Source organism: Schistocerca piceifrons, chromosome X, assembly GCF_021461385.2.
Source record: "Schistocerca piceifrons isolate TAMUIC-IGC-003096 chromosome X, iqSchPice1.1, whole genome shotgun sequence".
Classification (NCBI taxonomy): domain Eukaryota; kingdom Metazoa; phylum Arthropoda; class Insecta; order Orthoptera; family Acrididae; genus Schistocerca; species Schistocerca piceifrons.
This window is the reverse complement of record NC_060149.1, coordinates 253,277,595-253,291,258: the sequence shown is the minus strand read 5'-3', so window position 1 is coordinate 253,291,258 and position 13,664 is coordinate 253,277,595. Positions and strand designations below refer to the sequence as shown.

General features: G+C 37.7%; 1 protein-coding gene across 5 annotated transcripts in view; it reads left to right on the top strand.

Annotated features, from left to right (window-relative positions):
• Positions 1-13,664, top strand: part of LOC124723194 (glucose-6-phosphate 1-dehydrogenase) — a 303,988-nt gene that overhangs the window by 283,015 nt on the left and 7,309 nt on the right. For all 5 annotated transcript variants that reach the window (XM_047248384.1, XM_047248386.1, XM_047248385.1 and 2 more), the window contains 3 exons: positions 4,345-4,561; positions 9,378-9,583; positions 10,516-10,676. In XM_047248384.1, coding sequence (XP_047104340.1) covers positions 4,345-4,561; positions 9,378-9,583; positions 10,516-10,676 — 584 coding nt within the window. The remainder of the gene's footprint in view (positions 1-4,344; positions 4,562-9,377; positions 9,584-10,515; positions 10,677-13,664) is intronic.

The following is a 13,664-nucleotide window of genomic DNA, read 5'->3' as shown; positions in this document are numbered from 1 at the left end:
CACCTGTCTGAAAACAGTGCAAGAGCATGATACATCTTCCCACTCTCGGATGAAGACCAACTGATTGATGTGAGAAGCGTAGGTGGCTCTGCAGAGCAACACATGAGAGACCAGACAAGTGCAGGTCACTGGCTAGTGTATCCAGGTTGTGATGTCATGTGATAGCTAGGCCTGGAACTTGCAGAGACTGATGCATGGAGAGGGGATTCTTGAAACTGTACTGTGAGATGCTGGCAATACATTGTATATCCGTCAGAACCTGGCTGGTCCAGACACAATGTCTGTGGTCCATTTGATGGATGCTGACTGAAGGAGGCAGAGACAAGACATGGCCCTGTGCCATGAGAGCTGCTTACCACTATCAAAGAATATTCTCCCTCATCCTCAGTACTGTGAAGCACCTGCTGCAGTCCTTTAAATGTAGTATCAATACATGAAGATGTCATCTTACCACCATTTGTCACTGAAATTAATGCCACTAACATGTGAGAAGGGTGCACCAGGATGCTGTGCAGTTCCGGAAGGCTATTCGAGTCAAACATATGACACTTGCTCATTGCTGGATCCACATCCTAAAAAAGAGAATCCCGTAAGGTCGGCAGTTCAATTGGAGGTGTGGGCGGAGCATCATCTGCAGACAGGAGTGATAGTGCTATCAAGATGTCATTCCTGTAGTCAAAAACCCTTGCGAGACCTGCTCACTGACGCACGACAGATGGTCAGGTGAGTCAGCGGATAGTGGAGCAATGCCAATATAGAAAGGAGTGGAGGAGTCTACGAAGCTTACATGCATGTTGGTCACAAGAAACAGTTTTGTAATTAATACGGAAAATGATTATGAGGTAATCCGTCCTGAAAAGAATAATTTGCCTGAAATGATGCCACAGGGTAATTGAAGTATCTTGAGTGAGTAGTGTGAGAACACCTTGTAGCAGAAATTTGTAAATTTGTTGTGCCTAAAGGGTGAATATCAACCCTGTGGCAGCTGAAGTGCTTAGGGTTTTGAGTTTGTGTACACAAAATAAAGACTGGTAGAGAGTCCTGTAGTGTCATGAAAGACGCTTCTGAAGGTTGAATATGCACACGAAAATTGCTGCATGAAGCATAATAGGCAGTTAGTTGGGCCTGTAATAAATCATATGGTAGGGTACAAGGATTTACACCTTGGTTACTTTGTTGCAGGGTTTGGTAGGCTTTTGCAAGTGAGTAAGCTAGTAAAAAGACACGTTGGCGATTGTCACCCCGAATATTGCAGGCCACAAAGTGGTGCTCCAGCCATGTAATAAAGGCTCACTGTGGTTCCATTTCCTCATTGAATGTTTGAAATGGCAGGGGCAACATCATCCTTGCCTAGTGTAGGACCACATCCAGGCGGGACAACTTGTTCAGAATGAGCTCGTGTTTTCGCTAAGTTGCTGCACAAAAAGTAGTAGTTGCATCAACAATTCATGTTGCTGTTTTGCCAGAATGGAATGAGAAAACATAATTAGTGTCACTGGTAATGGCACTACCAATTGCACCAAGTTTTGGAAAAATGCCCTGGTAGCACTGACTGTACTCGAAACTGCCAGAAATATTGTCTGTTGCATTTAAAAACTGGTTACCATTAACTGTAGTGATGAAAACTTTGAAACCTTCTATCCTCATTGCCAGAAATATAGTGACCTTATGTGGGTGCACAACACAAGATGAGATTCTCAGGTAGCTATAAAACCAAAGGTGCTTTATTTTGATCAGTACAAACAAAATGATTGACAACTAAAGTCGTCTGGTGTTGCAAGATGCAAGATAAATGGAACACAGTGAATTAATTGTCTTGATGTATACTTGACACTAAATGGCTCTCTCTTAGAGTTTTTGATAAAGATACAAAATCTTGAAGCAGTATGCCCTGTTCAGACCACATAGCACAAGTCTAAGTGTGGACAGACTAGGAGGAGGACAAGTGTCCTTAAACAAAATCAGTAAATACCAAGCCCTGTTGCCCAGAGTTCATGGAGGCCAATGTCAGAGATGATGAGACTCATAGCTGTTGGCTGGCAGTTTGTTGTGGCTGCAGAGGCGTGATCTTCATGTTCATATGGTGAATGCAACTGCTGGCTGCTGTGATGAGTAGATCCTTGTTTGCCTCAGCAAACTGAACTGCTGCATAGCAACCGGGTGGCATCCTAAAGACATACCAACAGAAGTATATCTGCTCAGGACTCGGTGGGCACATGTTTCACAGATGCAAAGTAATGCCCATGATTGCAGTGCTGTTGATGGCAATACTCGCCCCTCTGTCAGTGAGGCTGGCATCTCTTGTGGCAAATATAGTGTTGCACATTTCCATGGTATCTGCAGGAGGCTCCCTCAAAAATAAACTGGTGTGTTGATGTTGTCGTCAGGAGAGTTTATGTTCGTTCTTCCCAAGGTACTGTCACCAGTGGACCAAAAATTTGGTAATCTTCCAGACGCACCTGTATTGCTGATAGCTATCTTTGCATGTGATAGCCTTGGGCATATAGCAAAGGCAGTTGTGTGCTCCAATGACTAACAGTCCAACTTAGTGAATTAGGTCTGCTGTTGTACCATTCCTTCTGTAATAGTCAATGACAGAACTCAGTACAAAGTCAGATACCTGAACCCTCTTGCTTGTAGCCCAATTGCTTTATTCATGAGCCATGCCTCATCCTCAAGTCCACATCATTGCTACTGTGGAGGAAGAGAATTTGATAGCATCAGAGACTGGGGAATGGTATGGCATTGCAGAACACATTGTGTAACAATGAATAAAATGACATGATTCTTGAAAAATCCAGTAGGCATGTGGAAACTGGTCATCCATGTGTGACAACATCAGTCCAGGGTATGAACTTGTAAACACATCACAACAAAATCTTTTTTTCCCCTTAACATGGTGTTGTTGAAACGGTCAGATGAAATGGTTTGGCACTGGCTTCGGGAGGATGGACTACGTAGCAAATATGTGACCATTAAAAAAGGGCTCCGTGATGATAATGGACTCTACTAATTAGCATTTGCTGAGGAAAATGCCTGTTGTGGCTGTCTGAATGTAACATTTTTTGATGAATCAGTATTTTACACAGTGAGTTATGGTCCAGGAAGAGCATATAATCCACATGGTGCCTGTTTTAAATCCAAACATGTCCAAAGTCATCTCACAGTAGCTGTGTGTCTGCAGCAGTTTTGGGTTCAATGTGTTCCTGTGAACTTGGGATGCTTTGCCGGATAGATGGCTGATTTGATGCTGCTCAATATATTATGTGTGATTTTATGGTCTCATCAGTGTGTCCTGATGGGTTAATCTTTTTCTGGCAGGATCAGTCTTTAGTGTACATCAGTGTGTCCTGATGGATTAATCTTTTTCTAGCAGGATCAGTCTTTAGTGTACATGTCAGCTATGGGGCAGGACTGGTTTTCAGAACAGAATGAAAGCTTACATCTTGTCTGGAGTACTCCAGCACCAGACTTCAGCCTCATTGAAAATGTATTGGTGGAGAAAAAACAGACTGTGGAAGAAAACTTACCTTACTGCATGCTTAGAACGTGTAGTGTTTTTTGGAACATTGTCCTAGCTGCCTGGGAGGAGGTGGCAGAAATGAGAGGTTTATTACTCACTTCACAGACTCCCCCCTACAACACCCCTTGTGGTACACCGAAAGATACATTCACATTTGAATATTTCTCAACATTAACAATAACATGCTGTAGTCTGTCTGCTAGGAAGTCAGTCCACTCGCTAAGCTGGCCCCAGTTTTTTGTAAGCTCATATTTTGTTCACTAGATAACATTGTGGAAGCGCATGAAATACCTGCAAGGAACCGAGGAACACAGTATCCAGATCTCATACTGCTATCTCCTGCTTTGTGGCCCTTGTGGACTAACACCATGAACTGAGTTTCACAGAGTTACTATTTATGGAACCTTGTACTGACTCTCACAGAGGAGATTTTCAAATTCTTTAAAGATCATAATACATGAGCATAAAATTAACAATAAAGGCCAACAGTGATGAGCCTTTTTTGAAAACAAACATGATTTGCACTTTTTTCTAGTCACAATGCTTTGTTGCTCCAGTGGGCTATAATTAAACTGCAGGTGGAAGGGGGAGCAAATTTATTTACATAATATATATAGAATTGTACATATATCCCATAAGATCCAATCACCAGTTCTCTGTTGAGCAATTTCACTTTGTGGAATACAGAGATTGCCAGTGAAATGGTTGAAAACTGCAATGCTTATGCTACTGTTTGTACATTTAATATTTACGGTGTCTATTATTCAAAAATTTTAATATATGACCAAAATAATACTTTTCTTGTATGCATTTCAAAACAGGTGAAAGTACTTCGATGCATTCCACCCATTACTCTAGATGATGTAGTCCTTGGTCAATATGTTGGAAAACCTGATGGGAATGGTGAAGAAAAGCTGGGTTACCTGGATGATCCTACAGTACCAGCAGGTTCAACAACACCAACATTTGCCACAGCAGTATTAAAAATAAAGAGTGAGCGTTGGGATGGTGTACCATTTATTCTCCGTTGTGGGAAAGGTATTGTTTTTAATTGAAACTTTACATAGTGTCGCATCATATTTATGAGCCCATGCTCTTCTCACTCCCAGGTATATCTTTTGTCCACCTGAAAATTACATTTTTAGCATGCTAATAAAAGTAATGCTTCTTATAAGCAATGTCTTGCTTCAAAGTGGTTGTATTAGTGAGCCTTGCATATTTTACACTAATGATTTTTAGTAGTTTATTAGTAATTCTCAGAATATGGCCAGGAATCTGCAGAACATCCTTTGATTACTCCTAAGCTTCACCTTCAGTATAGTTCTATCAGTCTGTATATTTACTTTACAATATTTAATAACTGGAAGTCATATGGTTCCAAATATACATTGTAACTAGCCCCAGTGTTTATGAATATCTTCCATAGTACATTTCACCATGGTGTTACTGTACTTCTGAGGACAGCAGAAACTTATTTCTAACTGTAAATTTAGATAATCTTTTCCTTAAAAGTCTTTGGGTAATTACGGTTTTCATTACACTAATCTGGTTAACACAGCATAAGAACAAAGTAAATCACATTGGCATATATTGTGCAAAAATCTAGGTTCTGGATGAAACACTTTGTATTAGATCTTTTCACAGCATTTGCTCTCTCTGTTTTTTCACCATTGATTATAGTACACATTTGCAAACACACATGTAGTGACTGATGTGAGACTGGAATGTTTCTAGAGCAATGCTGTAATGTAGTGACAAGATGCCACAAAGAATTGTTGCACATCATTTGACATCGTAGGAGCTGTGTTGTGTTTCCCACAAGAAAATTATAGAAAAGTATGTGGTTGGGAGAGTCAGCTGGCTCTCTTAAAATACCATCATGATCTGTCTACTCATTTGGAAATGTTTCATTTGTCACATACCCCAGCACAAAAACAGAATGGCAAGGCAACTATTATATTTTAAAGGTGCCACTAACTAAAACATCAACTTAATATAAAAAAATTAAAGCCCCAACGATTATAGCATGTACTGAGTAGTATTTGAAATAATGTAAGGATGCAGGGTTCCAGAAGTGGTAAGCCAGTGAGCCTGCCCTCAGCAGAAAAATTTCACAAATTTATTTAACACAAACAGTTTACAGAAGGCACACGCTGGTACCTCAGCAGGTTCGATTATTCAATGAAGCCCTTGTAAATGATATTCAAAACTGTCTACAATACATCAAACACTATAAATGTGAAAAGATTTAAGGTGCTAATGAAAAGATCTGATTGTGTAACACACAGACAAATATTTTAAAGGTGCCACTAACTAAAACATCAACTTAATATAAAAAAATTAAAGCCCCAACGATTATAGCATACAGTTTAACATCGAAATTATTTTAAAATGCCAGTAATTGGATCTGAAGTTGCTATTAACAAAATTGTGTCCAGGCACCAATAAGCAGAATAAACACATACAGAATTGCAGTAACATGGGTTGAATTTCAACTCACAGTTTCTGCCAAAACCACCAGCTAGGCACCAGCAACAGACAGCAAGGCCTCATCCTGAATAACCTTGTTCAGAAGGTCGTCTAAAGATATTTGTATTCGGTACAGGTCATAACAGGAAATCCCAGCAGATTTGAAGGTATAGTTGAACAATTAACTTTTAGAGCTCTTAAACAGAAAAAACAACAATATTACCAACACACCATGACATCTAAAACCAGGTACATAAAATTTGGGAGAAGGTGTCAGTTTGTACCTCTACCACACTCTGAAAACAGAAATGCATTTACCAAAATTAACATTGTGGTAGTTAACTACACAGCTCCTTTGTCTGAGACACACACATTTAAATTGAGTGTCAACTCAGGCAGCTTAACACAGAAGTCATAATGGCAAGATACCACTCAGGAGGTTTAAGAGTTACAGATAAGTTTAACTCACCAAAACACACACGTTACTGCTGGCACTCCCTTTGGAATTTAAATAAAGTAGTACACAGATGACGGGTCAGTGTAATTCCCACAATGGAAATGCCACAAAGGAACTGATGACTTAATATGTGGCCACCCATCACATAGCCACCCCCAAACAGGAAAACCTGCTGCCTTCCCAAGTTAGAATTTGACACTGTCCTGCGCAACCTTTACGTTGCATGTGGCTGTTACCACCAGACTCCCTGTGTCCAGTGCACTGCTTACACCCCCTTCCCTTGTACCACACATTCACATGGTCTTCAAAGGAAAGGTGGCACATGCCAAAGTCAAATCCTCTCGTGGTGTGCCAAGGAAGTTCCAAGTTACAGCACCGCTACTATCTTACCCAAAATATCAATGTGAACATATCAGTCTCCCCCTTCCCCCTCCTCCCTTAACACAGAAACTAGGTTGGGCAGCCCAGTTTCTTTAATTTATTATGTACCAGCTTGTACTTGGTCATTGTGTACTGTCAGCTGACTCAAATAAACCCTGATTTTCTTAAACATTTTTGGGTCTTGTGGCAAGAAACTTCCACAAAACAAACTCTTAATGACCGTACATGGCCCGAGAAATAGAGGCAACATTTTTGCCATGATCCCCTGTGCCCCTTCACTCTGCCCCAAGAAATTCTTCACATAGACAATACCTCCGTCATCACTGAAGCCACATGCCTCACTCGATTGTAACTAAGAACCTCTCTCTGATATCCTAGAGAGATGTTATTTTTTGCAACCACTCATTTAGCCCTGATGTTAATTTAGCATGTGTCATCTTATGTGCCTCATGACAGGTGGTATTAAAGGCAAGATTAAGCCAATTCATGTAACTGTCCCAATGTTTTGTCAGTTTCTGTTTGTCACTGTTTTTGACGCAATGTGTATTTTATAAATTATAGAGTGTAGCAATCGGTTGTCCTTTTAATAAAACCAGGCAAAAAAAAGAGGATGAATGACTGCTGAGCTCTGTAATTTATAAATCATATCACAGTCACTGAGTGACCCACTTTCCTCGTGCAAGGTACTCTGATATGTATTTTAATTAATTTCAAGCTTTTTAGAAATTCTTCAGTTTCATGAATCATGCTCATAACATTCATGTCATTTGTCCAACATTTTTTTTTTTTTTTTAGTAGTGCAGAAGTGTAAACTGGGAACACATGTGATTACTGTAGTTTAGCAGTTAAATGTGTTTTGGTCTTGTACCCAGTGAAGAATGTAAATTATCTTGTTGGCCATAAATAATCACCTTTTATTGATCATGCAGGATTCTCTGTAAGTATATTAAGTTTTTGTTGCCACTGATCTCTTGCTTTTTCTCTATTTTTGTCAATATTGACACTTTTAATATTAAGTTACATTACATTACGTTATTACATTACTTGCTCTGGCGAGGTAGGGATGGGGTAGCTGCTGGGGTAGTTGTTTGAGGTGTCAGTCCATGCATGGACTCGTATCCGAATTCTGCATGTGGGGATATGGTGAGCCCCTTGATAGACCACACGGCATTTACCCATAAAAATGTCTGTTATCTACACTATCCTTTGTTCCAGGGCAATGGACGTTGCAGCCAGTATGAAATGTGCGGTAGAGGACCCGAAATAAAATGTCCTTGGTTGTTACTTGTCCAGTGTCGTGAGATTTTAACACTGACACAAGTAGTAATCATTTCTATCCAAATCCCATCCATTGGGGACTTGGCATGAAGGCGTAGAACCTGTGGCTGACTCAGGTATAGCTGGGTAAAACTGGTGAGCCTGAGAGTATCTGGGCTCGACAGCGGGTAGGCCTGGCTGGCTGTGAGCTGTACTATTTACGGGTCACAGACTCAATTGCGATGCTCACTGTACGGATTCCAATGCTGTGTGATCAGCTAAGAGGCATCCCATGCATGTCGGTCCCCATGTGCATTGCTCCCGCAGTCAATAGCTTGGGGCAGTGGTTAAGAATGCTCGGTCAGTATATTACTTTAAAATGAGTAGTGAGGATCCGAGCCCCCAGCGTGGGGAGAGTTTTTCTGGGCCCCGAACCAGTGACAGTGGTGATTTCCCCCACCCTTGCATGACTATTTGTCACATCACCGGTTTTGAACTATAGCAATAATAGTGTAATACCATTGACTGGGGGAAGTGGCCCTGAGTAGTACCTGGGTAATTGAGTCATTATATACCGATGTCAGAGGATAGCACACTCTTTGCCAGTTTACCAAATTATTCAAGGATTTTATTATTATTTTCATCCTCCTTCATGATCTTCAGTAGCAAAGCTGCCTTCTCAACTGTATTCTTCTGTAAACGTGACAAATTGTGTTCTATCATTTTTAATTGTTGGTATGTTCTGGTTTCTTTTTTCTTTTAATTTGTAGTTACATAATACTTTGACCATGTATCACAAACAAATTCACGGCAAAGTTTGCAGTTTTTTACAAGAATAAGAAGTGACTATGTTTATGTAAAATTTTATTACATAATAATAATAATAATAATAATAATAGATTGCTGCTGATTTCCTGATTTTGGGGGACTCATACCATTAATGAATCACATATATTTGTAAGACAAAATACTGTGTTTAACAAAAACAAGCATTTACAAAGTATATTTTAATAAGTATTCCATAAAGTTTCAGAATTGCAGCTGGGTGTCATTGATATCTTGCCACGATATTTCAGCTGATAACCATTCAGCCACCATCAAATTAGCAATGTAAACTAGCAATCTCCAGTTTCAAACTCTCACCTTAAGATAGATTAATAGTTGCCAGCCGAAGTATCATGGCAAGATGTCAACATCATCTGGCTGCAATCCCTAAGTTTCATGGAACACTATTTATGATGGGAGAACTTGAAAAATATATTTTAATAAGACTTTTCTCTTTTCTACTAGCATTAAATGAACGCAAAGCTGAAGTACGAATTCAGTACCAGGATGTTCCTGGAGACATTTTTAGTGGAAAGCCTAAACGAAATGAATTAGTAATTAGAGTCCAGCCAGGTGAAGCTGTGTACATCAAAATGATGACAAAAACCCCCGGAATGACATTTGATTTGGAGGAAACAGAACTGGATTTGACATACGGAAGTCGGTACAAGGTAATTTGAAGACTTAATCTTTGATGAATTATTGTTGACTAAAAATACTGCATGTTTTGTCTGTATTCATTTTTAGTGATCACAATGTGTTTCTGAGATGGCAAACTTTTTTCATTCTTTATATGATGTGTAAATCAGATTGGTCCTCCAAAAACAAATGGAATTAAGGACTAAATGATTTATGTTGTTGGAAATATATGAAATAGGTGCGACATGCAAAAAACAAAATAACAATGTTGTAACATTTTGTTCATACTTGTAAAAAATATTATGTTTTCAAATATTCTTCGATTTCTTTTAGTTAATGCAAAATGGTGAAAATTGTTAACTGTACAGGATGACAAAACAAAATTAGAATAATAAGTTGACTCATCAGCTTTCAGAAGTTCTACAAGCTTAAGTAGCTAAAAATGAAAACTAAGAATCCTGAAAATGTTAAGAAAAAATGTAAAGAAAGAGTAAGTTGCAGGCGATGAGTCAGAACTGCTAACTGATTATGACAAGAGAGATTCAAATTTCATAGTACTAGTAAGAGATGCAAGAGGTGATGTATAGGCTAAAGATAAAGAGGTAATTATTGGAAGGAAATGGTTATTACTGTATTGATGCAGCACTACACCTTTCTGTTCCAGCATTAGAGATGACTTCTAAGAGTCACTATTATTTCTTGTCAGCTTGGCCAATAGAGATGTGTCATTGTTTTGTGTGTGTGTGTGTGTGTGTGTGTGTGTGTGTGTGTGTGTTGACTGTCTCTGAAGTTCCATGATTTTGAGGGGTTTTATTACAGCTTTTAAGAATACACATGCCTTTGCTAGGGAAAGAGAAATTGAAATTATAGATTTTTTATTGTTTACTGTGTTCAGATTTTATGAATTTATTACCAGATTTCATTACAAGATACAAAATCTTCAAGTAAGTTATTTCTGTTACAGGAAGTAAAAATGCCTGATGCATATGAGAGACTGATACTTGATGTATTCTGTGGATCACAGATGCATTTTGTTCGCTCTGATGAACTTTCAGAGGCATGGAGGATTTTTACTCCACTGCTTCATGAGATTGAAAGTAAAAAGATTGCTCCAATTCCATATGTGTAAGTATACTTATTTTCTTTTCCCTAATTTCAATTGTAGATTGTACTCTGATCTAATCTTTAATTAGTTCTTTATTAATTCTTACATGTTCCACTTGAACTGTTTGCAGTAAGTGCAGAATAATTGTAGTGCTTGAGTAGAGGTTGATAACTGTAGTAAAAAAATCAACAAATTCATGTTCTTATTTTGCAAAGAATTCACTTTAATTTCCATTTTATAGCTGTAGAATTGGCATGTCATGTTTCCATTTCTTCACAGTGTCAGAAAAATAGGTTTTGGCAAATTCCACACAATACTCTTAGTATTCCTTGATGAACATCTTTTTCCACCCAATCAAATTTTTAAGTCAGGTAAGGACTGGAAATAACATCAGAATTCATAATTAAAATAAGGTAGACAGTGAACTGATGAGTCTAAATCACTGTTCTTTCTCTGTCACGGATGCTGTATGGTTGAGAATATTGTCCTGTGGAAAGGGTACTTGTGTGACAGTGTTTTCCATTTTTCACTCAGCTCCTGTTTTAATAATCTATTAATGAAGTGTAAAAGGCCCACTAATGATGATGTGGTTGTTCACGTAATCAGTCTGGATTGTACCATAGGAACATTAAAACGACCTCTGTAGCCAAGGAAGTGCCCTTTGCCACTGGTGGTGTAATGTCACCATCCTTTCTTCAATGTTTTTGTTGTTGGTGCATGAGCAAACCATGTTTCACCTGCAGTCATGTATATGTGTACAATGTCTTGGAAAAGTTGTGCCTACCCATTTCCAGATCTACATTGAAAATTCTTCATCTGTTTTTGATTGAAATTATCATCACACTGGCATGATCTCACAAAAAACTTGTCATTTCATAGAAATGTATCCACCTTCGCAAACTGTTTTCGTATGTTGAGGTTCTCATGGAAACATGGTTGTTTCATGTATTTTATAATACCCATGGATAGTTCAGTATGGTGTTCTGTCACAATAAACATACAGAAAAATACTTATTGTCTTTGCATTATTGTATGTACAGTAAAATATGAGTGTATACAGCAGTTGCCACAGTCTTGAATGTGTGTTCACTTACTTGTCAGTACTGTTATGGATCCTACATATTAGACTTTCAGTAAACTGTATTGAAACATTGGAAGCAATTGATAACTGAGAGGACAGATGACTGTTTTGATTGATAAATTGCCATTAAATTTTATATATCTTTGCATTTCAATTATGTATTTTGCTCAAAAGGTTTTATCACGAATCAACATCACACAATATCATAGTGTCATTAGAAAGTGAACATAAGCTATGCCAAGATCATGTACTCATAGAGGAATATAGTGCTGAGTGCCAAGAATTGAGCAAATTCGAATAGCTGCATTTTTTGGGAAGGAGATATTGCAGTTGGAGATTTTCCCAATTTGTGAGATGTCAAAGATCAGATATAATTTTATGAAATTCATTTGGTTTTGAATTTTTGCTATAGATAGAATTATCTTCAGAACTGCCAGAGGTGGAATGAGCAAAGATCCAAGGTCAGTTTCAGATGAGAATGCAATGTGCATAAAGGGAATCTTAAGTACAAAAATAATAAACAAGCATGGTAGTGAGAAATAAAAGGAATAATCAATGTGTGAAATGAAATACATTACATAATAAATAATTCCAATTTGTGGGGAAGGAGACGCTTTCAAAAAGTTCTGACTGAAGGAAAGAAAAAGAAAATAATTTTGAGAATGGACTAATTAACTAACTTGGCAACAAAAAAAGGTAAGATTAATGGAATGAAATGAGGAATGAGAAATGTTCAAGAGTGTGAAGGCGAGGGATATGTAGGTGCCAAAAAAATTAAGAAAAGAATGAGAAAGTCAGTTGTCTATATAATAATATCATCTACAAAAAGAATGGCAAATAGAGAAAAGTTTTACCTGCTGTAATGTTGAACTATTGCATAAATTAGGTGGCTTGTACTGCGCACTATATCTTAATTATCTTCCTGACAGAATTTGTGTGTGTGTGTGTGTGTGTGTGTGTGTGAAAAGGGGGGGCATTTTTGTTCTATTTTTCATTGTGAGCTATTTCTCTGTTTCTAGTGGAATAATATACAGAGAAAAGGACTGCAGACAGAAATTAACATAACATTGATTTGTAATATACACAATGAATTAAATAAAATGTAAAATTATTGTTTCATACCAGTACTCCATTCGTCACTTGAAATTACTTCTCTTATTCCTTCCAGCAACAACTTCCATTTCCATCCTTTCTCATTTTTATTTCCATGTTAGGTTTTTGTTATCTTTGGTTTATTACAATAAATGAATGGTAAAAATGTTTAAAAATATATGATACATGTGTTATGACTTTGTAATACATGTTTATAATGACTTTATAATACGCGTTCTCAAATCATTGGTGGTGTGTGTACATAATGCCCATTATTATCCAAGTTTTTATTTGCTCTATTTGGCTCATTAACGACTTGTTTGCACCAGTAAAAAACTTAAGTAATCAAATAAAATCAATTTAAATAGCACAGAGTGATCGAAATTGTGAAAAAGTGAATACCAAAATAGAATGAAGATCAGGACTTATGTTTCATAACAGAGCAACAGAGCAAGAAGGAAATTCAGATGTAGGCTTTATTATAAACAAGAAAACTAAAAACAATGTTGCAGATATTAAGGGAATCTCAGTCAGTATGGTGTGACTTGTTTCAATAACAAAATCATCATCATCCATTTATCATACACTACAGGTTATAGCCATTTTCCAGACTTCTCCATATGTTACAGTCTTCAACAATTCACATCCAACTTTGTTCTGCTTGTTTCTTTTTCATGAATTCCTCTTTTATTGGGTTGTCTTGTAGATTTTTCTTGCAACAAAGAATCCAGCATAGACTCTTCTTCATCCATCTCCTATCATCCTACCGCACTTTATGCATATCTCCATTTCAGTTTTGTAACGGTCACAATTATGTTGTCAACTCTTGACGTTT